The following is a 27,281-nucleotide window of genomic DNA, read 5'->3' as shown; positions in this document are numbered from 1 at the left end:
TAAAAAATGTTTTAGAAATTCTAAGCACATTCAGTGAATGTTGTTTATGAAGATACTAAGTGAAGCTTTGTGTATTCGATGTGTTGAAAATTACGAAGATGAAAATTATGCCAAGAGTTTAAAACTGTTTTTTTCTATTTCTTCTTTATGCCTCGGTGAAAAAAATAATATTTTCCTGTGCAGCAGTTCTTGAATATTTTGGGGCCACATACCCCTTAGAAAGTTCTTCACATTTATTGCAAAGTTTGCATAGCATTTCAGGAGTTTCCTAGATGTCCTGAGGCTCATAGAGAATTTCCACTTCTGGATTTAAGAACCCCTGTCATACTGAATCTCTTTGAAATACCTCCTTATTAGTTTTTAGGGTTTGTTGTATTTAGAAAGATAATGTTAACACATGTGAGGGAAGTGAAAAGAATCATAGAAAAAAGAGTCATAGAAAACTTAAAATACGTAATTTTATGTATAATACATTTAATTTTAATTCTTAAAATTAAAAATTTAAGATAGCAATGCTCAAGTGAACAGGTTTTTAGATGAGATCAGTAAAAGGAACTTGTCAATATTCTGTGCCCTGAGAAACAAAGTGACCAGATTTATCCTATTGGTTTTTCCCTTTGTTGTCAAGACAGGTGTAGCTCTGGTCTGAGTTCACTGTAAGAAATGAAATAGTAGTTCTTAATGTAAGCAGTTATCTTCACATCTGCAGTTTTTAATCATTCGGTTGTTGATTGTTAGGTGATAATTATCCATTCAGATGAGAAAATCTGCCAAATGGTGGGGCTGTATCATCTTGCATTCTTTTCAGATGCTATTCAGTTTGTTTAAATAACTACAGATCTTTCTACGTTTGTTTCCATTTGTTGTGTTAAACAGACACAGTATGATAATGTTGGTAAATGGCTGTTTAAGTTAAGTTAAAGCTATTTTTTGTGTGTGGGTGGGTTTTATTCCTTTTTTTGTTTTATTTTTAATTTCCAACTTTTATATCATTTAGAACAATACTATAAACTGCTGAATAGGATTCTCAGATTACTTTTGAAAAAACTACAAACATTTCTTTCAATGCTAGTCACATTTTCTAATGCACTAGGAAGATATTTTTCTCATGCACCTGGAAAATATTCCTATTTTATTATCTGAGGTATAATGAAGCCTGATTTATAGCAATTATTCCAGAATAAATCTTGCTTAGAATGACATGTGTAGTCAAATGATACATGACAGGGTTTAGGACATGGTACCCTGAAATACGACACCTTGGCATATTGAATATTTAAACTGAAGTTATTTGAGAAAAGGCAGGTGCTGGAAAGACTCTGACCTCCCCCTTCTCTGCTGAAGCAGGTCCTAAGGCTCTCCTGAGAGGTCTTAAGGAAAGGAGCATCCTTATCTCCAGACGAGGAGGAATCCTGGGAGGAATCAGAATGAACAGGCCTTGCTAAGTTTCCCCCAGTTAACTACACTTAGCTCGTGCTGTTTTGTCCTATCATATTTTCTGTAACTTTCTACTCTTCGTAAGACCTCCTATAAAAACACTCAGACTTAACCATTTCTTCTGGTCTTCATTTCCTTATGAAGGCCCCATGTCATGCAAAACTTACGTTAAATCAATACACATGGTTTTCTCTCGTTAATTTGTTTTTCGTTACAGAGGTCCAGGCAAGAATCTACGACAGGTAGAGGAAAGATATTTTTCCTCCTCTACATACATATTTTGCTTTGGGAAATTAGAATTAATTTTGCATTTGAGATGAGATCTACTTTGTTTTTAATGATTTACTTCCCTATGAAAATAATGATGTCTCCAGGAGTCTAAAGGGAAAAAATTACACATACATAAGAGTCTCTTGATGGGAAACGTTTTATTTTTGGATATAATAAAGCTTCAAGAAAAACTTGTACATAGACTGTGAAAAGCCAGTCAGTCTCTTTGGCTCTTAAACTGTTCGAGAATTAGAACTTCCCAGAACTAGCCCTGATAATTCCACCAGTATGACACTTCAAACTCAGTCTGACCGCATAGTCGCATTAAAGGGTGGGTCCCACTAATACGGGCCAGAGGATGATTTTGCCTTCCCTGTGCTGCTTCTTAGTTAATAACGTTTCTGTTTTCATCAGCCCTTGGAACTATAAACACAGGTTTCATCACTGAGTTTTTAATAAGAGATATAGTCTGTTTCTATAAATCCTTCCCTCATAATAGAGTGATCTACTATTTCATTTGCTGTGCTCATCCTGTACTTTTATACTCTCCTATCAGGGCCAAATTCTAATCCTTAAGGGCTGCAAGTTGACATAACAAAAAGCAAAGCCAAACAAAAAAACCAGAGCTCTTTTTAAATATTCCATTTCTTCCCATTATTATTTTGATTTATATTGTTCTACAGAATTATAAAGGAAATGTAAAACCTGACAATTCCATGTGTGAGGATTAGAAATAATCTACTTTCCATAGCATTGAGTTACTTTGCCTAGGATTGTGTTTTTAATCTCTGCCTAGTCATTTCTTCCACCTTAATAAATGGTCATGTTTTTTGGCATTTGTGATCTTTTTTGTAAAGCAGGAGTTTGACATTTTAAATTGAAAAGCAGAGAGAAAGTTGAGATGAGCAGAAATGTCAGTGTGCCCATTACTTTTACCCATCTTCCTTCTGTAGGAAAAACATTGCAAGAAGAGCAGATTGAAAGGGTGATGTGGCATAAGCTTTAGTGCAGGCGTATTGAGTGAGGATAGTCTTTGTAGAGTGTTCTCTCATACAGGGCGGTGTCACATGACAACCTCTCCCTACTCTTGATGCTTGCCAGTAGGGCTTTTTTATAGAGAGAAGTAACACAAACATTTAGTTAGAGCCAAAATGAATTTTAAACGTCTGCAATTTCCCCTGAAAGATATAGTCAATAAAAGAAAAAGATAGCAGTGTGAAAAAAGAGAAGAATTTATTGTGCTAAGGAAATTACTTTTCTTTTTTTTTCCTTTTTTTAACTCTGAAAATGCTACATTCTCTCTGGCAGTCATCCTGCCTGTAATACGTATATTCAGCTGCAGTAGTCCAAGCTCAGAGCATATCACAGGCGAGCCACAAAAGCTGTGTGAACACTGTAAGGCAGGACTTCAAAAATTACCCAAAGCCTCATAAATTCCCCAGTAATATGGGAACGTTTATAGGAAATTTATATATATATATATGTTCCTAGCTCCACAAAAAGTGGGCAGAAATAGAGAACACCACTGTACAGCAGGTCATTTCTTTAAAAATTGTTGATTTCATTTTTTAAATTAAAGAATACTGTTGATTGAAGCAAACTTAATATCTAGTCAAGGTATGAAAAGTTTCCTTACTGGGAAACAAGATAACAGAATACTGAAGTTTACCAATGGACTAGCGGACAGATGTTTAATTTGCACTCTGCAACAGATAGACTCTTTTTTCTTTGTTTTACCAAAAAAGCATAATTTGCTTTTAAGTGTAAATGAAAACCTTTTATGGTTTCAATTTTGAAGCATGTTTACTGATATGCATGGAACATGTGTTAATATAAGTGGGTGAAATATATGTGCTTCTCTGTCGGTGATAGTGAAGACACTCAGTGAAAACAAAAGAAATTTGGGATCAGTTTGACAGACTTGATTCCTGTGTGTTTTGTGACCAGATTTAGATTTGAGTGTGGATTCAGGTTGCTAGAGGTAAACCCTGAGTTCTACGCTGTTTGATAAGATGTTATTAATTAATTATGAGATCTGACAGGATCTAGTGTTGCACAGTTATTTAAATCAGCAATTGCTTTGTCCTTATAAATGAGTTGTTTTAAGTACGTTTCTTTTGCGCTCAGCGCCTCTTATGTTTCCTTTTAGAAATCCCCTTTGCCTTCCTTGCCGCACAACCTTTACCCTAAGTACAAGTTCAGCAGCACTAACCCATTTGCTGATTCTCTACAGTTCAACGCTGACAAGGTTGGATAATGACCGTTGTCTTGCCATTGCCTTTTGCCAATGTTTTGTTCTTTGTTGCTACTGTGCCTTTGTCCCAGTTCAGTGTTTACTAAATTTGGGCAAGGATTAAAAAAACAAAAAACAAAAAACTGTGTGTTTGGAGTGGGCATGCAAATCCTTTCTTAAGCACATTTTCTTGCCAGAACCTATTCATTTTTATAGCTGAAATTACATGGCCCTTCTGAAGAGTAAGGGAGAATCGTGAGTCCAATGCCTTTCCTATATTTTGGTGTGAGTTGAATTTTCAGATACATAAATTTTTGTTAGTTGCTAAATGTATGAGCTACTTTCACACATAATTTCTTTAAAAACCTTGTATTGGTTTAAATCCTTCTCAGACTTATACAAGGTAGTCCTAAAAGCTCTTCTGTTAGTTAATCACTCCATACATAATTGTGTATATGCAGGATTTTGTTGAATATTCATAAAGTATGTCCGTGTAAATGCCTTACGAGGAAACATGGAACTGTTTCAACATTTGTAAATCTATACTTAGATATTCTCATATTCTGATGAAATTATAAATCCAAAATTGAAACAAAAACTTACAAGAACTTGTATACTATAATTTGATCGTGAAAGGAAGAAAGCTGTTAATTTTTTTCAGGAAGCATTTTATGAATATTCATTGGATTTTTCATGTTATTGTAATATGGATAACCAAAGATGCTATATCTGAAGGAATATGTTTTCTGTTACTGTAGGCATTACAGAATTCAAGTAGAGTTCTCTTCCGTTGTTCCCCAACTAACCCTTTTGCTCCCACACCATTTAAGGTTTGTCTTAATGTGAAATTTTCACAAGTAAGTGGGTGTGTTACAGTGTGCTGTGTGTGTACGTTATACTTGTGTGCATACATGGCATGGAATGATTTCAAGTACACTTTGCATTTTTGCCAATGAAGGCTAAATGGTCTTTGTTAAAGAGTTGTATTTTCACTGGTAAATTTTAAGAAGTGTCAACAGCAAGCTAAATTACATGATCTCAGTAAGAATGAGAGTATCAGGGATAATAAAATAGAACACCTAGTTGCCCCTTTAGTAAATGTAGGCTTGTATTAGCTTTATGATTAATCAGTTATGTTAGGGCACCATTTGAGTTCATTCACAGTGCGAAAATGTTCTGCCTAAGTAAGATTCTGAATAGTTTTTAGACAAGCAGGTTTTGTTTGTTTGTTTGTTTTTAAGGAAAATAACAGCTCAGAAAAGTTATGCAGAGAGTAAGATCTATAAAATATGCATCCATAAATTCATTAAAATTATGGCAAGTTTATATTAGATTTTGTTCCACTTTTTAAAAATGAAATGGGCTTAATTCATGTTTTCTCACATTTTCCATTGTTAGGTAAATTTTTTAAAAACTTTTAACCAGAAAAATTCTAAATTACATGTTCCTTCCTACCCTAGTATATTTAATGAACCTCCATTGGATCAAATGAAGTTTTTTATTTGTCTGTTTATATTTATTTGTACATTGCTAATTTGAGAGTTTTATGGCACAACACTTGGGAGGATAACAAGGATTCTGTTTCTATTAGTAGTTTTTGTCTGTTTGGCCAATGGTATGTAAACCAAACATTTTAATGTAGCAGATTCTGTGACTTGAAAAATCTGTTGCCCCTAAGTGTCTAAAAATCAGCTCACCTGTGCTTTGCCGGAAAAATAGTAATTCATGTTTGCCAGGATCATTTTTGGGGTAGCTTAGCATCCAAAGTGTTTTCTGAATCATCAAAGAAAGATCACATTCAGTGCCCTATAGTTTCATTTTTAGGTATATTTTGATTCTTGACATTAATTATTCTTAAGTATTTGTACATGCCTGTCATTTAGTGTGTTCTCTAAGAAATATTTCTTAGTCACAATCTTTTTCCAGATATACACATATAAAGCAAAATAAGGTATATCAGAGGGATTTTTATATAGGAAAAAAAAAGGTAAAACAAAGAAGGAAGGAAAAATGTATGTTCAAGGCATCAGGGACAGCCTGACCGCAATGTTGGAACTTTAGCTGGGTATCTCTGACCCTTGAGTTAGGTACTCTCTGTCTTAACTGTAGAAATTGGAGGAGACAACATGATATAATGGAAAGTGCATTGGATTAGGTTAAGAATTAAGCAAAAAGAAGTCTAGTATCACTGGGTGATTCTGAACAAAATCTTTCACATCTCACAGCCTTGGGTTATTAATCTGCAAAATGAATAAATGAATAAAATGACTTAAGGACCTTTCTAACTCTAATATTCTGCTTGATAATCTATAATATAAAAATTTGATCAACTGTGTTTCAATTAAAGAAAAAAAGAACCTGATGATACCAAGTCCTTTTTTTTTTTTTTTTGAAATAAGACTTGTAGCCCTAAGTGACAGCAAATATACCAGCCAAACTTGGGGTTTGTATGAAGTATTCAACCCTGTTTTCCCATTTTCCTTTAGGGCTACGTTGGTAAGGGGCCGGTGGTTTTGTCCCTTAAAACCAGACCCCTGAGATCTGAATTTGTGTGCTCTTTACTAACAGTCTCCCTGGTAGATGAACCCTGCATGTGCAATGCTCATTTTCATGAATTTGTTACAAGTCAGTTTGAGAGAGGATTCAGGAAGAAATAAAAAATTCCTTAAATATCTTCTCACTAACAAGCTTTGAACTGCTTTGCTTGATTATATGATTAACTTCATTAATTTTTTTCTAGTTTCTTGGAAGCCTTTCCTAGACCCCCAAAATCTTGCCCAGATAACTTTTGAATGAGCATATTTTTTCCAAAAAAGCAAGTTTGTACAACTTTTCATCTTATTTAAGCCTTTAATTCTTCACCTTAAAATACCATATAACCATTGAATGGATTGTGCTCTGAACATACTATTTTGTTTAGTGTATTTAAAGTTTACCTGAATCCTTTCTACCATTTTTTATATATGTATATTTTCCCATTATTTAATATGTGAGATATTTTAAAGCTACTCTTTTTTTTTTTTTTTTTTGACATTGCAGACTTATTTCTTTCCGTCGAGTCTTCCTTCCTTAGACTGCATACCCACTGCATTCTTCTTGTTCCCACAGGCTCCCAGTCAGTCAGAATCCGAGCCAGAAAAGGCTCCGCTGTGCAGTGTGCCTCCGCCCCCTCCTCCAGCATTTGCAGAAATGAGCGAGGATCATGCACAGTCATCGGCAAGTGAAATCTCAGCAGATGTGGACAAAGAGGATGAGTTTGGTTACAGCTGGAGTAAGTTGTCTTTTTGAAATGCATTGACTTATAAGAGGTATTAAAGTAGCTCTGGGTTTCTCAAGGCTTATGTCCTGGATGAGTAAGTACGTTTCACCTTCGGTTATACATGCTGCAGTTTTGTGTGGAAAAAACTGCTATTCGTCATACTTGAATACACACATTCCTGAGACATGAAATCATGTTCTTTTTTTAAATCTGCATCCCTGTTCAAGCCCACTTTGCCATTTGTATGAGAGTTAAAAAGGACAGGGCGCTCTTTCAGAAGCTGAACTGGATGAGCCATCTCTTGGTCTCGAACAAGTCGTCACCCCCCTCTAGGCCTCAGATTCCTCACTGTAAAAATCTATTTGTTGTTGCTGGTGGAACAGCCTTGATTTTAGGTATTTTCTGTACTAAGATGGTAACATAGTATAATTGTTGAGATACAACCTTGGGACATTTGGGAAGTTGTTTAACTGCCTCTAAGTTTCAGCCTGGTGATATCCCCCTTTTTAAAATTCAGTTCCTACATTCCCTGTTGCTAACAGTGAATTAGATAATGTTTGAGGAGCCATAATGATGCACAGGAAGCATTCGAAGGCAGCTGTTATTAGGATCATGGGTGTATCTCCGTTTCCTAAGGAAATAAGCCATTTTACAGGGAAATATTAAGCTCAAAGTTCTGTGTCAGTGCTTTAAAAAGTTTCATTTAAAACTGTAATTATTTCTTTCAAGAATACTACAGTATATGCTCTTAGGAAGTACAGAGCACAAAATTTGTGCTGCTAAGATTCAAGAAGGAATCAGGACACGGCAATTTATGAAATTGACGCAGTTAAGAATCAACATAGAATGCATGACATTAGCCAAATAGTAATGTTTTCTAAGAAATGATTTGTAAAGTTTGCACTTTTCTCAGTGTATTTCTAATGAAATTAGAATGTTTTGCTAATCCATCAGGGTGGCCAGAATGTACTCTGAGGAAAACATCAAATGGAATGTTCATGTATTGCCATGTCACAGCCACCCCAAAACTTAATGGTGTAAGAAAACAAGTTATTATTAACCTGTCAAGGTGCTGTGGTTGACTGGGCTCAGCTGGGCTGGACCTCCAGGATGGCTCCCTCACGTACCTGGTGATTAGCGTTGGCCACTGGCTGGTTGTGCATCTGCGCCTGGGGCACCTACCTGTGGCCTTGCCCTCTCAGATTAAAGAATAAACTCTACCTCTTGAACACGTGGGATGTGAGGTATGAAAGGTCTCATTCAGTGACAGCAGGTACATCAGTGTGTGTGGCCTGGTGGCTCTGTGCAATAAGAAGACCCATCCCCTTTATTCTGGATCTTTGTACCGAGCACCACCCAACATGATGTGACATGTCATGTAGATTTCCCTGTGGAAGAAAAGCTTCCACTGACCAGTAGAGACAAGTCCTCTGGATGTTCTGTTCTCTGCAAATGATAAAGTAACTTTCTGTTTTAATCACAGTCTTTTGAGAGTTTGTTAATGTGGATCACTTCTTTGGGCCTGACCACCCCAGGTGAACTGATTAATCAGATACTGTGCTCTGCACGCTGGATGCAGAGAAATTCCTCAAAGATTGGGTGCTCCAGGAAACCAGTCTTGACGCCCAGGCCGCCAGTCTATTTAGCGTTTTCTTAACTGCTAAGGATTTCATTTTGGTACAAATATGCCCTTATGATGCCATCCTAAATAACCTTCCATAGTAAAGCGTTTGGCTGTGAATTAGCTCTTACTATCTGTGGGTTTTTTGTTCTTGTTGTGTGTAGAAAATATCAGAGAGCGTTATGGAACCCTAACAGGCGAGCTACATATGATTGAACTGGAGAAGGGTCGTAGTGGTTTGGGTCTGAGTCTTGCTGGGAACAAAGACCGGTCCAGGATGAGTGTTTTTATAGTGGGGATTGATCCAAATGGAGCAGCTGGGAAAGATGGTCGGTTGCAGATTGCAGATGAGCTTCTAGAGGTAAGTTCTTGTGGAAAGCACTGAATTTACTCTCGCTGAATTGGTGCAGTGGAACCATCAGTTTCCGGAAAATCCACCCGGGTCTCATATGATGACTGAGGAAACTACCGCTTCTCTAATAAAATAGATACATTGCAGCAAATTTGGCTCTAGACCAAATCTCTACTAACTGCAGCCCATGTTCCCATTAACTTCCATTAAAAGGTTGTGACTATATAGCACGAGAAACAATTTTTGCCCCAAGACAGTAATAAAGATCACACTTCAAATACATTTTTTTTGTGTGCTGCATTTTTATTAGGAGCTTTTGAAAAAACCAAATGGCCAATCATGCCCTGGTAATGAGACTGATCCACTGAACCTTCTAGGAGTTGAATCCCTAATGGTAGACGTCATGGGGGTGGGGCGTGGCGGGGTCAGATTTGAGGCTAAATAACAAACACAGCAATTCAGCCCGCCGAGCAAAATAAACTTGTGGACCATACTTTACAGTATTAGAATTGTGTTTGCTTGATTTGTCCGTCCTCGCCTCCTGTAGGCTGGGCTCCATGTGTCTTTACGCTGCTTGAACCATGCCTCGTGTGTTTCCCTGTTGGCTAGGGAGGCTCAGTCAGCAGTGGCTAAATGACAGGATGATTGGCAGTTTCCATTAGGTACTGTGCTGCTTAAGCACATTCTGCTGCCTAAACCCTGAATCCCCTGGCACTGCTTCTCCCAGTGGCCTATTCCCAGGCCTTGAGTTTTGAGATTAATTAGGAGCCATGACAGTCAGGGCCTTCCCAGGATGATCTGTGCGGGTCACAGGTGCTTCCACAGAGCCCCTGCTTGGTACAAAGCACTCTAGAAGCTTGTCGCCTGCCTGAATACTGTCCTATAGTCAGTCCAAGTGGTGTCTCTTTAGTCCATGGAGATCAGACTACATGCATGTTATTTTAATGTTGGCTTTAAACACGAGCTTTTCTTTTCTCACCATCAAAGTCAGGTTCATGTTCTAGGAAGAAAAATATATATAATATTTTAAAGGGAGAAACAAATGTGCTTTTCATTAGATAACAAATGTGCTTTTCATTAGATAGGATGATCAAAATGTGTGAAGTTAAAATTCTAGGTTCAGTTAATGATATTTATTTCTCATAGATCAATGGTCAAATTTTATATGGAAGAAGTCATCAGAATGCTTCATCAATCATCAAATGTGCCCCTTCTAAAGTAAAAATAATTTTTATCAGGTGAGCATTTTTTCTGGTTTATTAAATATTTTTCCTTCGCCTTTCAATTCTTAATTCTTTTGAATGAAAATAAAACATATATAAATGTGTGAGTGTTGTAGTTCCAGGTCCCAGAATTTTCTCTAATAATCTGAGTCTTCAAGCTAAAGAATGAAAATCATATGAATACTCATGATATGATAGGTCAGTGCTTTTTTCCTTTAGAAGTAAAGATGCAGTGAGTCAGATGGCCGTATGTCCTGGGCATACAGTGGAACCTTTGCCTGCTACCTCAGAGAATCTTCAAAATAAGGAGGTATGTAGCTTATGCTTGTTTTTCTGGGAAGATTTGCTTGATACACCACTTATTAATTCAGCTAACAATTACAGAACTCTTGCAGGGATATAAAAGATAAGTAAGACATAGCCGTGGCACCCAAGATGTTTATACCCTAGTATAAGAAACACTCATGTAAATAAGCACACCGCTTACATGAAGGCTACTAGTAGAGTCTGCAAAGGGAATAATGAAGGTAGAAAAGGAGTTGACAGTTTTACCTCTGGAGGGAAAGCGAGAGTAAGACTTCATAGGGGAGGTTACACATGAAGTGTATATTGGAAGTAGATGACTTGGGGGCCATAAACATTGCAGGCAGAGCACGTGGATTGAGGACTGGCCTGGAGGCTCTGGCAAGTGAAGAGAATTGATAACTGCAGAGTGTTACTAACGGTGGGAGGCAGGGAATGGGTAGGGTCGGATCATGGGGATCGTGGTGCAGACTTTGTCTTTGAGGCCATGTCTTTGCAAGTTCAAAGAATGAAAATTATATTTTTAAAAACTTCTCTGGAAATGGTGCAGAGAAAAATCACAGGTTGCAGGGCAGAGAAGTTAAGTTAAAGGGAGTAGGAACATTATTGGAGTAGTTTAGGGGATAGATAATGAGGGCCTGAACAAATGCAGAAAAAAAGAGAGAGAGAAGAAGTGGTTATGTCAGATATTTAGGACCCAAATTGGCATTACTTCATCCCTAACTAAATATACTCAGTGAGGAAAAATGACTGGTTGATAATCTGTTTATCCGACAAATATTTGTGAGTATCTGCCTTGTAATAGGTTCTGTGTTTTGGGCTGAGAATAAACTGGTGAATGATACAGACAAGAGGTATGAGGCTTCCAGATATCTGACTTAGTGACTCGATAGATGGCTAACTTTCATTAAAATAAAAAAGAGAAGCAGATATTTGTAAAAAAAAAAAAAAAAAAAAAAGTAGAGAACATTCTCTCTGAGGCAACTTAGGAATGAAGTGCCTGTTGGAAAGCCTGGTAGGAGTGTCCATGCAGACGTCTGGTGTAGAGTTTAGAGATGAATCCCCATAGATGCCGACTTGGGAGCCATGGGAGCTGAGGCTCTGGCCTATGGCGAACATTTAGAGAAGAAGAGGGCCCAGGTCAGAAATGTGTAATATCAACAGTAAGGAGGAAGGCTGACAAAGAGAGGTCAGAGATGAAGAAGAACCAGGCGGGCATGTTGCACAGCAGCTGAGGAGAGCCCCGTTGAGAAAGGGTATATTCCACAGCCTTGAATACTGCAGGGAGCTCAAGTGAGAAGGTGAATAGAGTTCTTTGGATTTCCCAATTAGGAAATTATTAGTGATTTTGAAAGCAAATGATGGATAAGAAATTAGGAAAGATGAGGCAATGGCTAGAGGGTGACAAAAAATTGAGTTTTTGGGGGGAGTTTTGTTTTGATTTGGACATGCATTGGATACATGCTTAGAATGATGAGTAAAAGGAGACAGGAGAGAGAGAAAAGCTTAAAATTAGAGGAACCATGATAACTATCAGTGGGAAAAGGCATAGAAATGGAAACGCTCTTCCCTAAATTAGTATCTATACATTGGGTTTTTCTGTACATAAGATGCAGAAATCATTGTCTCATGCTGGTGAACTACCTCACTGATCATAATGGTGAACTGAGTCAAGTGGTTTTTCAAGATTATAAGGGAGAAAAATTTATTTTCCTATGAGTTGTACCAAATATGTCCCTTAAGAAAATGGATTTTAGTAATTTTCAGGTAAAACATTTAATAGCTCCTAAATACACTTGATGACCAGCACAGTAAAGCATAGTGAATGGTGCCTCTGCTGGTGTTCTGTGTTTCAGTGCTTGCACCGTTTGGAGCTGGGTTCTTGTTAGATAGCACTGTGGAGTAAACCCAGGCAGTCTTGAGGAGCACCTTGTGTCTTTGTGCTCCAAAATAATTGCTGTCTAATCACACCTCATTCGTATTTTAAAGAGAATATAATGTTCATAAATGTCATGAAATAATAAAATAGTAATAAGGAATTACAGCATATGAAATAATTTTGTTTAAGTAGTCCCTGTATTTAAACAAACAAAACTACTTAACACTCAGTTGCCTATTTTGTCATTTCTTTCCCTCTGTCAGGCTGAACCGAGTGTTACTACTTCCGATGCAGCTGTGGACCTCGGTTCATTTCCAAACGTGCAACATCTGGAGCTTCCCAAGGTAAATCTGCTTTGAATTGGAGTGAAATGATGTGACCTCCTTGACACTGGTGTTTTAATTCACTGGTTCTCAAAAGTGGGCTGCATCAGCATCACCTGAGAGCTTGTTAGAACTACAGGTGTGTGGGCCCACCCTGACCTCCTGAATGAGTAGCTTTGGGGGGGTGCCCTCGCATCTTGTGTTTTAATAATAAACCTTCTCTGTGATGCCAGTGTGCACTAAAGTTTGAGAACCACTGTGCTAATTGATACTTGGGCAGGGACCCAGCTTTTCCTGCCTTTATGATTATCCCAAGGTATGACATTTAGTGATCTCTCCTTTGATTTATTTACCAAGGACCTGCTATGGAGGAAATAAAAAGAGTAAAGAAACGGAAGTTATTGTCTTTGTCCTTCGTGAAACCGAAAGCTCAGATAACTAGATGTCTCACCGATAGGCATCCCTGAGGTATTTGCTTTTGCAAAGATCTGAGCCTTGGGTTCAAGTGACCACTTTAAAGAAGTGGTTTGTTGAACAGATGTTGAACAGCACCTGTAAATGTTTTCAAGTGCTGCAGGCTTATGCTGGAATGCAGGTGGGCAGTGGATGAGCAGAGTAGAAGCAGAAAGAGTAGTGACCTGCTCAGGGAAGAGGAGAGGAAGGGAGGAGGTAGGGTGGTGGGATAGAGGGATTGAACGTGAAATGCTGCAGCAGAAAGGGGTGCTTGCTCTGCAACTCCCCAGCTCCAGGGCGTCCCGAGGCAGTCTGTCTGAATTGAATCTTTGTTTCATCAGGTCCAGACTTCACACATTGTGTGGTCTTGCTTTGCCTCCATTTTCTTACCTATAAATTGGAGATGATAGTATTACCTCTGATAATACTGTAATTATAAAGATTAAGTGAGTTGTTTATAAAGTGGTGGGCATAAAGCCTGGCATGTGATCAGATTTTGTTAAGCATTTAGTGGAAAAAAATACTGTGACTTTTCTTGGTTTGATTTCTTTTTTAAAAAATAACTACAAAAATGGATTTCTCTGGTCTTATCATATACGTTTAAGAAAAGTCATCGTGGGCAGTTTGTGTTGTGGATAGAGGGAAAAGAAGTTATTAAAGCTTTTTCTATGAAGAAGTCCATACACTTCCATTCAAGAATCCCTCAATCTATTGCCATTTAAGAGAGAGTTGTTTGAGGCAGCAGTGGGAGAGGGGACTGGATATTCTAGTGGAAGTCTCTGAGTTTGTATAAAGGAGCACGACGAGAACGGATGTTAGGTAAACAACTGGCAAATGCCGTCTGTACTTAGTAAAGTACTTTTCTGACTACAGTTAAGTGAATAGACAATAATAGAATCAAATCTCAGAATTGAGTACATAGTCATGGTAGATACAGAGTATTACTTATTCAAACGAATATTTATTTGTGGTAGTAGGAAAGAGCATTGGTGTGGAGTGTCCCAAACAGAGGGTAGCTCAGTTTTTTTACATTTGGCATCAGCATTGAGACTTGTCAGTCTCATAGCACGTTGACCTTCCTCTTCAGTGTGCCTGATTCTTTGACCACTAGATCAGAGTTCGGGGTTTCAAAATGCTGGCAAGTTTAGGCACTTTATCTGAAGTCAACTTGATTATATCCTGTAGAGTTATAAGTAGAAGGAATGTGTATGTGATAGCAACACTTTTGCATAGTGTATCAGGCTTTTAAGCCTTTTCTTACTACACATGATCCTCACAGCAAACTTGTAGTTGGCAAGAATTATTTTCCCTTTTTTTGGAGGTAAGAAAATTGAGGTTAAGAGATAGGTTAGGTAACGTATCCAAATTTCTAGAGCTAGCCAGAAAGGAAATTACAGCTGAGCTCTGCTTTCCCTGAAAGCGTGTGATTTTCTCTGTATACACTTGAAAAGAGCAGTGGCAGAGAGGATGCACAGTGACAGTCGGAAAGTCGTCAAGCATTAATCATCATTGCAAAGCCACAGTGTTGATAATCTTTAAAATGATGGTGAAGACTTATCTCACTGTCGTGATCTTAAATGTCTGGTGGCAACCTTTGCTCTCATGTATACATTTCAGAGAAACCATGGCAAGATTCCCTTTTCTCTCTTTGCTTTCCATCTCCCTAGGTGCAAACTCTAATGAGAAAGGTTGCTAGCTCTAACCAGAATGAAATGTGTAAAACCCTATGGTAATTTTGTTCACGTAAACATTAAGAAAAGGTAAAACCCAATGTTATGGAACACTTGGTTTTCATTAAAAAAAAGTGTGGAAAATATAGACAAAAGTAGGTGTAGCTCTTCTAGCTTTGGCAGGTTTTCAGTGCAGGTCTTTGGGTTCAGAGTTAAGAGAATTTTCACTCTGCACCACATCAGAACACGAGTATTTGAAGTAACCAGTCTGGGTATTCAGCCCCAGAAAGGACAGCGCGTGAGCAGTCATGGCAGTCTGTCTGCTAAAGGAGGAAGGACAGCAGAAAGAGATGAAGGGGCCAGTGTTAGCGGTTATCTCTAAGCTGTAGGCCAGAAAGAGGAAGAAGGAGGATATTTTGGTGTTGAATCACTTGGTTAGCCAGTTACACAGAGCTAAATTCTCAGACGTTGTACAGTCATTAAATTGTTGAATACGTTTTAGTTCTCTAGATATTTTGTTAGAGTTACTAGAGATATGTTACTGGATATATATGCTAAAGATACTAGAGATAGTGGACATATGGGAGGAGTGAAAACATTTGACTATTTATTTGATGGAGGAGAATTTAATCCCATTAAAATAATTGAAAGTTTGCTTAAGAAGAGATTTCTAATAGTGGATTTTTTTTTTTTTTTTTTTTGCGGTACGCGGGCCTCTCACTACTGTGGCCTCTCCCACTGTGGAGCACAGGCTCCGGACGCGCAGGCTCAGCGGCCATGGCTCACGGGCCCAGCCGCTCCGCGGCATGTGGGATCCTTCTGGACCGGGGCACAAACCCGTGTCCCCTGCACTGGCAGGCGGACTCTCAACCACTGCGCCACCAGGGAAGCCCTGTAGTAGTGGATTTTAGAACAGTTTTCTTTTCTAGCCCTTGGGTAAGAAGACAGTGTTCAGAAGTTTCGGTCACATACCTTTCCATTTGGATAAATTTAACCTGTTTCACGTTTTCTGAGTGTTTCTGTTTTTGCTTCTCTAGGATCAGGGGGGTTTGGGCATTGCCATCAGTGAAGAAGATACACTCAGCGGGGTCATCATAAAGAGTCTAACAGAGCACGGGGCAGCAGCCAGGGTGAGCCTTCCCTCTTCTCACTCTCAGAAAGTGGTGGGGAGGGAATTCTTTCTGTAAATTCACTCAAAATCTTCCATATTTCCATCTAGGATGGACGGCTCAAAGTTGGAGATCAGATTTTGGCTGTAGATGATGAAGTTGTTGTTGGCTATCCTGTTGAAAAGGTACTTTTCCAAAAGAAAGCAGATGATACCATAAACTCATCCTTGAACATGGCTAAACGTGTATGGGGAGGGGGGTGTCAGTCATAGGGAATCAGAGCTGTGTAGCTATTTTAGACAGATATCTGCAAGGAAGAAAAGAGATTCTTTGGGACTTACTTAATTTCTACTTTCTGTTTTCCAATTAAGATGATGTTAAGGTATTTTTTGTTACCTGATAAATTCAGGATTCAGTCAGCATTTTTGATAAATATCATTTCAGTTTTTCCTTAGGAAAACTTGGAACTTCTAAACAAAGGTCAACTTACTGTTAAAACTAAAGGAATATTTTTTAATGGATGTTTGCTCCTATAAAATATCCACTATGTATATTGCTTTATAAACAGGTTTTAAAACTCAACCATTAAATCTATAACTTTTATTGGGGTTAAACAGTTATTTGTGCCTGAGTTTCTTCCTCCTCAAAAGTGATGTTAATACCGTACTTACCAGGAGTCTCATTTGAGGCCTTTCATAAGTGCTAGGAAAAAAAACCTATTTTTCTTGAGATTTGGAGTGTCAATGTTCCATTTCTACATTGGCCAGCAGGATGCTTAAACCATTTTTAAATTCAGTTTTAATAATTGTATGGGTTTGATCCTTTAACTCACATGTGTATGTTCTAACTTGCCATTTGGCTTTATTCCTCTGCTGCACAGTGTTCCTTATCTTGCTTTTAACCTAAGTGTTTCCATATTATTAAAAATGTTTGTGTAAACTGCTTCACATTCTCTGTAGAATCAGAAGTGGGTAAAGCACCCCATATGTCTTCAAAGGTTGTAAGAATCCAGAGAACTGGACAGTATTAATTAGAAATGTAAAAAGTTGAAAGCCCGTTACTTATATAATGAAGAATATGGTCAGAACTAGACTTATAGCAGAAATTAACTGTGGCCTTAATCAGTATCAGGGAATTGGAGAAACTAGAAAGGAACTGCAACCATTCTTGCTTGACCACTCAAGTCCTGACAGGGAAAGAATTTGCCTCTGACTCTTCTCTCAACCATAGATGGTTCTAGTTTCCAGCTATAATAGTGGAAGTATAAGTCTACTAATTTGCCTGTAAATTTTATTTCCCCTCTAAACCAACACCTGCCAGTTTATTAGCCTTTTGAAGACAGCGAGGACAACAGTGAAACTGACCATTCGTGCTGAGAATCCAGATTCCCAGGCTGTTGCTTCAGCAGCTGGTACAGCCAATGGAGAAAAAAAGAGCAGCCCCCAGTCTCTGATGGTCCCGCCGTCTGGCTCCCCGGAACCAGAGCCCATCCGAAGTAAGGGCTGGTCTCCTGCTAGTCCTGCGCGTATGACGCATTCAGACTCAGTATCGGGTCCCTATGTGGGAGCCACCTGCCTGTATGTAGCCCACTGCTTGAGAGGCCGTAGTCAGGGAGCCTGTTGGTGAAAGGGTGGTACAAAGCGAAGGGCTCCTGAAGCAAGAGCACTGGACTGTGAGGCAGGGGATCTGCCTGCTGTACATTAACCATCCATAGCGCCTTGGGAAAGCCATGCAGCCACTCTGAGCCTCAGCTTGCTCATCTCTAAGACAAGGGAGTGGTACTCTTTGCTCTCCAAGGATCTTTTGCTAAGGATATCTGTGATTCCAGGTATCTTACTAATACATTAGATACACCATTTTGTACATTCCTTTTTTTATACTACTGAACAAGTAATTTAACTTCCCAAAGCCTCAGTATTCTCATTTTAAAATGGATACAGTGATACCACTTCACTGGTGTGAAGCCAACATTGCCTGGCACTACATCAGACTCTTAAAAATGCACATATATGTAGTTGATATGAGTTGTATCCTTTGAGTGTAAATAGTAGATACTGTCAAAGTAGATGAAACAGTTGTATGTACAGCACGGAATGAAACTTTTGTGTATCATTAAAATGCCAGTCTAGTATATTGAGGCAAATTATTCCTTTGAGTTACTTTTTTGAGAAAAATTACACTGGCGTTTAATAAAAGAATAAATTTCAAGCTTTGCAGCATTGAAAATAAAAGTACTTAAAAACATTGCTTTTGGGGCTTCCCTGGTGGCGCAGTGGTTGAGAGTCCGCCTGCCGATGCAGGGGACACAGGTTCGTGCCCCGGTCCGGGAAGATCCCACATGCCGCGGAGCGGCTGGGCCCGTGAGCCATGGCCGCTGAGCCTGCGCGTCCGGAGCCTGTGCTCCGCAACGGGAGAAGCCACAACAGTGAGAGGCCCACGTGCCGTGAAAAAGAAAAAAAAACAAAAAACAAAAAAAACATTGCTTTTTTCCTGCAACTGGGGAAAAAAATCTCTTTTGGCCTCCAGACTGAAACATTCAGTTCTTTTGAACAGGTTTTTTAAGGAAACAGCAGTTTAAAACATTTGTAATATAGTTGGTTGAAAAGTCTTTTTTTTTAATTGAAGTATAGTTGATTTACAATATTGTGTTAATTTCTGCTGACTCAGCTATATATATATATATATATATATATATATATAAAAAATACACACACACACACACACACACACACATATACATATATATTCTTTTTTATATTCGTTTCCATTATGGTTTATCCCAGTACATTGAATGTAGTTCCCTGTGCTATACAGTTGGACCTTGTTGTCTAAAAAGTCTTAAAGTAATAAATATCTGATGAAAGCAATCCTTTATTTAGAAATACTAATTCACTAAAATGTTAAAAAAATATATGGAATTTTTTTCATTTTTCATTTTTAAGTAATCCCTAAATAGCATTGTCTATAAAAATATAAAATGCTAAATGGAAACATAACATAAAAGAAAATATGTTACACCTGTTCTTACCATTCAGGAGCAAGAAAATAGTCTGCCTCTGATTCCTAGAAAGAGAACACTTTTTCTAAAGCTAATCTATCAAGTATCCCAGCTTTCCCAAAATATGACATTTGCTCTATGCTTTTTGGTATATCACAAAACATATGATGTGAAGACTCTCATAAAACAAAGTGTAAAATTATATTCTCCTTATTTTTTCATAATCTAATCTTATTTATTTAATTCTGAGCATTTATGCACCAGGATTTACTATCCGACTTCATAAAACATCGAGACACAAGGAAAGAAACTGCAAGTGGGTCTCACTTGATGTCTTATAAACTCAGATATTAAATCCAGCTGCTTGTATGCTCAGATTTGATTACATAAGTAGAGATGCTCTAAGATAAGATGAAAAGGAAAACCAAATCAAAAATCTAAAAAGCCCTGAATGGCAGGCACCATGACCAGAGTTACTGATGTCCTTTGTGTTTTGTCGTCTTCCCTGAACGTGAGTTAGGTCTCCACCACATATCTCAGTTCTGAGTTTTACAAATCATAGTTTCGTAAGAAGTTTGTTTGGGTCCCATGAAACGTAGAATATCAAAGTGGAACTAGAGGTTCAGTTCAACTCTCTGTTCTCATTCCTTTTACCCATTACCTCCAGTAATTTAAAAAAATACAGAATACTGCATAAAATAATATAACAGGTAATTTTGTACCCACCACCCTAAATTAACAATGACGATTTAATCATTTGTTGGATAGTTTTAAATATAACTAAAAGAGTAAGGTGGAATTATATAGTCTTCTTTGTCCCCAACTTGGGCCCATGTTTCTGCTCCATCTCCCAGAGGCACCCAGTGTGGTGAGTTTGATGTATATGCCTTCTAATCAATTTTTGTTTGTATTTCATTTCACTTTTAACTTATTTTTAGGTACAAGCAGGTCATCAACACCAGCAATCTTTGCTTCTGATCCTGCAACCTGCCCCATCATCCCAGGCTGTGAAACAACAATTGAGATTTCCAAAGGGCGGACAGGGCTGGGCCTGAGCATCGTTGGGGGGTCTGACACACTGCTGGTGAGGACACAGCCAGAGATGCTCCACATACGCAGGCAGCCTCTTCAGTGAGCCCTGAGAGATCGTTGTCAGGGAGATTTCCATCAGTTTTATGAAAGGAAATACAGAGGCTTAGAAAAATGTATCATTCATTGTTATTTTAATTTATAGGGCAGATACTCAGCTGCCTACTGGGATTTTTATTTTGAGTAAGCCAACACCGACTTAATAATATTTCTTTATACTTGTGACTGTGACCTTTAGATTCAAAATATTTCTGTTAGTTTATTAGTTCTTGCCATATTTTAATTTTCTTTTTACTGACTGGATGCTCTTGGGTTAGACACATATTGAGAGAAATCTGAAAATTTGGATAATTTATAGATAAAAATTTCTAAACGTCAGAAATGCTTTTAAAATCCATTCATTCCTTTTGTGGATAGGAAAGATGATGAGGTGATGTATATCTATTATATATGCGTGTGTGGGTGATTTATATATTTTATAATTTTTTTCTTTAAACTTCCCTATCATGTGAAAGAAATGTCTTTGAGCCTTTTAGCAAAAATTGTCTTCTTATGCTTTTCTTTCAATTTTGATATGTGACTCACATATGGATGCAATGAGTATATAACCCTTATCACTGTCTCTACAAGTGAAGTGTGCTTTGACTCCATTTCTGCTCACCCTCTCTAGGGAGAATGGTATAAAGCATGGCTGTGTTTTGTTTGTGCCCTTAGGGTGCCATTATTATCCATGAAGTTTACGAAGAAGGAGCAGCATGTAAAGACGGAAGACTCTGGGCTGGAGATCAGATTTTAGAGGTACAGAATGCTGTGCATTTGAACTTTACAACTAACAAAGAAAAGGCTACTCTGGGGAGGATGGTCTTTGCTTATTTCTTTTTCCCTCCCTCCTTCCCTTCCTCTCCCCCCTCCCTCCCTTCTCCCTATCTTTTTTCCTTTTATTCAACTCACCTGGTTCCTCACCCTCTGTGTCCCATTTCTGTACAGGTGAATGGAATTGACTTGAGAAAGGCCACACATGATGAAGCAATAAATGTGCTGAGACAAACACCACAAAGGGTGCGCCTGACGCTCTACAGAGATGAGGCCCCGTACAAAGAGGAGGATGTGTACGACACCCTCACCATCGAGCTGCAGAAGAAGCCGGGCAAAGGCTTGGGGTTGAGTATTGTTGGTAAAAGGTATGACTGATCAGGGCAAATGCAATGACCTCTTGGAAATGATTGAATTTAAATTCCTTGGAAGAGTACTAGCAGCAGTAGAATCTTTCCCAACTGCTAGTGTTCTGTAGGTAGCTATTTCAGCCCATGCAGTAGTGGAACATCAGAAGACATTGGTGTTGAAATTTTTTAGTCAGTATTTTGGGGGATTTTGAAAGCACTAGACAAAAAGCCATTTGGTACTTCTGAGGACCTGCTGGGTGCCAGGAGATACATTAGGTTCTGGGGAATGGAGTTAAATAAGACATGGATCCTGGATCCACGGATCCAAAAACTCAGTTTGGTAAATGAGTATTAAATATATTCTTGCAACAAAGGAATGTGTTGATGAGAGACAGAAACGCATCGTGGGGGATCCGTGGAAGCACAGGAGAAAGGGACCGGCTGCATGACCTTATTTAAGGGAAGTAAATTAGGAAAACCCCTTTATAAAGAGGTGCCAGAGATGAAGCCAAAAATGAGAGGTGAGAGTTGGTCTGACAAAAGTGGGCGAGGATATTCTAGGGAGAAGGATCAGTGTGAACAAGAGCACACCATCAGAAGGGAATAGAAAGTGTAAATTAAGAGGCCAGGGTAGTAGGTTGGTGAATATACATAAAGTAAGTACCTCATTTATTTAAATATGTATATATAGTTAATATTAAAAAGTATATAATCCAGTAAGTTCCAACACTTTTATTCCTAAGATGGGAAAGCAGAGTATCAGATGGTGAAAGGGCTTGTTTGCGGTCATGACCTTAGCAAGAACAAGTGATACAATTCAACTTTTACTAAATGTTTCTACTAAGAGTTATCTTTGCATCTCAACAAGAAGTCCTTGAGTTATTTATACTTTTATGAAAGGAAGATTGAAATAAGTTGAATATTTGTTCATTTTGCATAAACCTATCTTGTATGAAAGTTAGACCTGTAATGATTTAAAAGAAGAGACATCACAGCAACAGTACTTAATTTTGAGGAACAAATGGTTTTAGTTTGAGATACATATCCGTTATTTATTTTCAGTACCGTTAATGACACTGGTGATAATAGCAACATATTTATGTAGGCACAGGTCAGTATCCATTCAAGGCTTCGTTATGGTGTAGAAAGAACAAGAGATTTAGCTCCCAGTGACTGACTCTCAAGTCCTGTTTTTGCCATTTAGTAACTGTGACTCATAAAATGAGTATAATAGCCACTTCTACTCACAGTTTAGAACTGTTAAATAAATATGCTTATGAAAGATATGTTCAATCTATGAAATATTGTAAAGACATAAGATACTGTTTATTACAAAAAATAATTCTCATAGTTGTACCAGTGTTGCTGAAAACAATAAAACTTTCAAAGTCATAAAAATAGAAGTACAATTTCCAGTTGTAAAATGTTAGCCTTTCATTAAATAAGCATTGCCTTACAGCTGGGAAAAAATGATGTTAACATTCAAAATTTTACATTTGCAGAAATGATACTGGAGTATTTGTGTCCGACATTGTGAAAGGAGGAATTGCAGATGCTGACGGAAGACTGATGCAGGGAGACCAGATACTAATGGTGAATGGAGAAGACGTCCGTCACGCCACCCAGGAAGCCGTGGCAGCTCTGCTGAAGGTAGAAATCCAGTGTCACAAATGCTCATGTGTAATAGTGTAAGAGAAGGAGGGGTGACCACATTCAAACAAGTATTTATTTAATATGTTCTCTCAAATAAGACATGTTTATACATTAGACACCATATTTCAGTAATAAATCTCTAAATAACAAACTTAAAATCAGCTGTTTATTATATTATTATATATCTATTTAGCAGTAGTAAGAATTATGAACTGAGTATCTGTGTTCTTAGTAAATCTTTTATCACAAAATGATTACTGTGTGGCTCTTTTCTTGAAAGAAAAACACATATTCAGTCCACAAAGGAGAAAAGAAGTCTTAACCTCAGTTCTCCCCTCCCCCCCATATTTATATTTGGATTTATTCTTATGACCCCTAGCCTAAGGGAAGAATCTCCTCCCTGGCACGCGTGTTCTTTGAAAGGGGACTCAGCAGAAAGGCGGAAGATCATAGGAGGCAAGAAGGGCACCTCTGGAAGTCATGCTTTCTGGACTGCCGTGTCCCAGCCCCTTCCTTAACCCCTTACTGGGCGCTAAATTGGACATCTTTATATTTCCCCAGAGATGAAGAATGTGGAAGAAAGATTTTATCCTTTTTGCATGGCAGAAGAGAATGTTTGGTTCACATCTTATTCTGATTCAAAACTATTGAACTATTTAAAGTTTGACATTTAAAATCATAGTTGGATGGGTCATCCTTATGAAATGAAGACAATGCAATGCAGATTTACCGGGCAGTACCTTCAACAGTTATTATTGTTGTTATTTCAATAATTATAATGCCTCCATCCCAAGGTACCATTGCTAGTCTTAAGTACATTTTACATTGTGAAATCTCTTTCCTCCATGGAGTAAACTCTCCATGAAGAATCATTCTCTGATTGGAAAGGCAGATCCAGTCTCATTTTAAAAATGTAAAATATAGAATAGTCACTTAAAAATACAACTTGTGGAAGTTTAGACATATTTCCTATCAGGGAATATTCCAGTTTCCAGAGGGGATTTGTGTTCCTACAAGTAAATAAAGCAGTGTTTACCTCATTGTTTTCCTTTAGCTAACATGTGTTTTTATGACCTGAAGTGTAGTTCAGTGCTGATTAAAAATCGATCGCCATCAGTATCCATGTCATGTGGCACATGTTCAGTAACATGAGCACATAACTTCATGACAGTGTCTGACAGCAGGAGAAATGTCAGAGATCTCAGATGCTAGTGGGAGCCTCTTCAGTGGCTAAGCTTAGCTTCATGGAGTGATTTTCAAGTGAGCATCTTGTTATAAACCTCTGTGGTTTGCATAGGATCTGGTATATACATATAAATTTAGTTATTAATAAAGCACACTTAAAGTCTATCATTTCTTCTTAGAGTTATCAATTTTCAAAAAATAATTAGAATTCTTTAAGGAGAAGTGGCTTCCTTTAGGAGATAAATTAACAATGATAGTTAACTCTGGAAGATAGATACCTCTCAAAGATAGGGAAGGAGACATCCATAAAATAACCTAAATAATTTTAGAACCAGTTAAATCACCATTTAAAAACCCAGTTTGGCAGTATATAATGAGAGTCTTAAATATTTATATAGCTTTGCTATTTGTACCTCCAGCTGCTGCTTGTTGTTGTTTTGACTTGTTATTTCTTCATTTAAACATCTTGCAGAATCCTCAATACACAAAAAACTTCACGTACATAAGGTTCATTGCAGTGTTGTTTGTAATAATAGAAAACTGGAAGCAACACAATTGACGATACTGCTTTGTGCTCGACACTTCGATAAGAATTGTGCATGGATTATTTTATCACAACAACCTATAATGGTCTCTGTTTTTAAAATGCAGAGTAAAAAGGCTTATCAGGGTAAACATCTGCTAAGTTCACACAGCTAGTAAATCACATAGTCTGGATTTAAACCAGTGTATCTGACTCCAAAAGCCTGAGTTCTCAAACACCTCATTGTGCTATTTTCACATTAGACTGTATAGCATTTCTTGCATGCCTATGATTTATTCGTAAAGGACCACAGGGAAATTGTCTTCAATTCTCGTTTTGTGTTTACAGCAATATGGCTTGTTTAAGTATTGTATATTATAATATATCTATTCAGGTACAGTGAGGCAGTAGGGAGCTTACCCAATTATCTGAGTACCTCTGCTATTGGGGGCAAAACGAATTGTTGCGGTAGTGGTTATTTTATTGTTTTTGTTTTGTTTTTTAAGATCTGAGTTACTTAGTTCTTTTGGCCTATCTAAATTAGTGTATTTCGTGAGATAATTGCTTGATTCTCCATGTCTCTTTGCCTTGACAGACATGCTCTCCATGTAAATCATGAGGCAGTAAGACAGACACTGGGTGTTGCTGCTGCTGCTTGTTGTTATAATTTTTTTTTTTTTTACTAGTTTTAATGTTTTAGAAAAGCCTTTTTCCACAAAGGATTGGAGGTATCCTTGCCCGTGGAAATTCCAAAAGGAAAATGCCTTTCAAAAACCCAGTTTTGAAGAGTAAAATGTAATTCTAAAGCTGACTGTAGCATTTTATTTAAACATTTCATCGAACAACTTCCCCCCCAGTGTTCCCTAGGCACAGTAACCTTGGAAGTCGGAAGAGTCAAAGCTGGCCCATTCCATTCGGAGAGGAGACCTTCTCAAAGCAGCCAGGTGGGTAGCTGTGGAATTCATCAGGGCAATGCAGTCCATAGGCCAAAAGGAACTCAAAGACGGCCCTGACCATGAGTCTGTCCAGGGTCATGTACACAGGCCTGGCCCCCTGGCAGCTTGGCAGAGTGGCTGAGGTGCAGAGTTTGTGATAGGGAAGAACGAGAGATGGGAGTGAACAGGCAAGCAAGGTGGATGGAGCTCTTGAGTAGTTTGTGAGTCATTCTAAGGAACTTAATTCCAACCATTCTTCTTTTCTGACATGATTCTTTTTCCATAATCTCAAAAGTAAACCTATTAATATATACATATAAAGTCTAGAAAGACATATGTTTAAAGTATTTTTATAACAAACATTTATCAATCAGTATTGAACTGAAAAAATCCCATGTAGGTGAACTGTAGAAGCTCGCCACCACGTATAAAATATGGTGTGAGATAGCTGGAGTCTCTTGGTAAGCCCCTCTCTTGTCTTGCCTTCTGATGACAGAAGCCCATTTTTATCAGCCTGTCCTTAAGGACCTCTTAGTCACCCTTGAATGATTACCATTCGTTTCCTGTCGACTGGCCTTAATTCTGCAGTTGTTGAAGTCCCCATCTATGTACAGCATTTGTTTAAATTTAGAGAAGATTAGCTTGGGTGAGATTATGAAAATCCACTAAAGTTTTAGGAAGGTTGGAATCAATTGCATCCGTTCTTTTGCCTTTAATTTATTTATGTCATTGGACAAATTCTTCCTAAAAAAGAAAAAAAAAAAAGAGAAAACTCAGTGGAAACTCTCCATATTGATTGCCCTTCAAATTACCAAATGCCACTGTTGCTTAACAAGTATTTCTAAGTCCATTAAAAGAATTCTGAAATAAGTCGTATTTAGCGGGTATTATTACTTCCCAAACTTTCTAAAACAACTGTTATGTATTTGTAGATAAGTGAAGGGAGCCTGTCATCGTTCACTTTTCCACTTGCGGGATCCAGTACATCTGAGCCACTGGAAAGCAGCTCAAAGAAGAATGCATGTAAGATTGGATTGAAATTTTAAGTGGTTTGAATTTTGGCCATCAACCGTGATTTTTTCCCCTGTTTTACTTTACCTCTGAAGCTCTCTTTCCTCTAAATCATCCCAAACCCTAGTATAGGTGCAAGAATTCAGAAGAGCATGAAGCAATGCCTATAGCGGCATTTCCCATTTGATGTTTTCCCTACGAGGTATACTAAACATTAGAATCAGGATCCTGCAATTTTTTTCTTGCGAAGCAGATTTTTGTATTTGATTTTTATTCCCTTTTTCTGTTTAATGTAACACCAATATATCAGAAGATCCCATTAAGTGAAGCTTTCTTTCTCCATGAAGATTGCAAGAAATTTGGTTGATAAAATTAATATGATCCTCCTGTGTTTTAATTACATGAAATCATGAGGCAGAGGGTTTTTTGGCTTGGAGCATTGGTTGAAAGTTGTTCAAATTGAAGAAACTAACCATATGGCAGTCTCTGTTTGCAATGTAACTAATATTCTAGAAATTTAGGCACTTAAGTCCATGGATTCTTTTTAATGCTTCCATGACTTTATTTCTCTCAGCTGTGCACATGTCTTTCT

General features: G+C 37.9%; 1 protein-coding gene across 8 annotated transcripts in view; it reads left to right on the top strand.

Moving 5' to 3' along the window:
* MPDZ (multiple PDZ domain crumbs cell polarity complex component) overlaps positions 1–27,281 on the top strand; it is a 166,856-nt gene that overhangs the window by 130,158 nt on the left and 9,417 nt on the right. For 6 of the 8 annotated variants that reach the window (XM_027105867.1, XM_027105865.1, XM_027105864.1 and 3 more), the window contains 14 exons: positions 7,049–7,211; positions 8,985–9,181; positions 10,319–10,410; positions 10,615–10,705; positions 12,841–12,921; positions 16,061–16,153; positions 16,243–16,317; positions 17,453–17,627; positions 20,069–20,214; positions 20,934–21,017; positions 21,207–21,400; positions 22,885–23,032; positions 25,601–25,687; positions 26,611–26,701. In XM_027105867.1, coding sequence (XP_026961668.1) covers positions 7,049–7,211; positions 8,985–9,181; positions 10,319–10,410; positions 10,615–10,705; positions 12,841–12,921; positions 16,061–16,153; positions 16,243–16,317; positions 17,453–17,627; positions 20,069–20,214; positions 20,934–21,017; positions 21,207–21,400; positions 22,885–23,032; positions 25,601–25,687; positions 26,611–26,701 — 1,717 coding nt within the window. The other 2 variants (XM_027105869.1, XM_027105868.1) reach the window with 2 other exon arrangements.

The sequence above is a fragment of the Aethalodelphis obliquidens genome, unplaced genomic scaffold, assembly GCF_003676395.1.
Source record: "Aethalodelphis obliquidens isolate GAN/ISIS:26980383/991018 unplaced genomic scaffold, ASM367639v1 scaffold7, whole genome shotgun sequence".
Classification (NCBI taxonomy): domain Eukaryota; kingdom Metazoa; phylum Chordata; class Mammalia; order Artiodactyla; family Delphinidae; genus Aethalodelphis; species Aethalodelphis obliquidens.
Note: the sequence above shows the minus strand (reverse complement) of the source record. Positions and strands in the feature narration are given on the sequence as shown.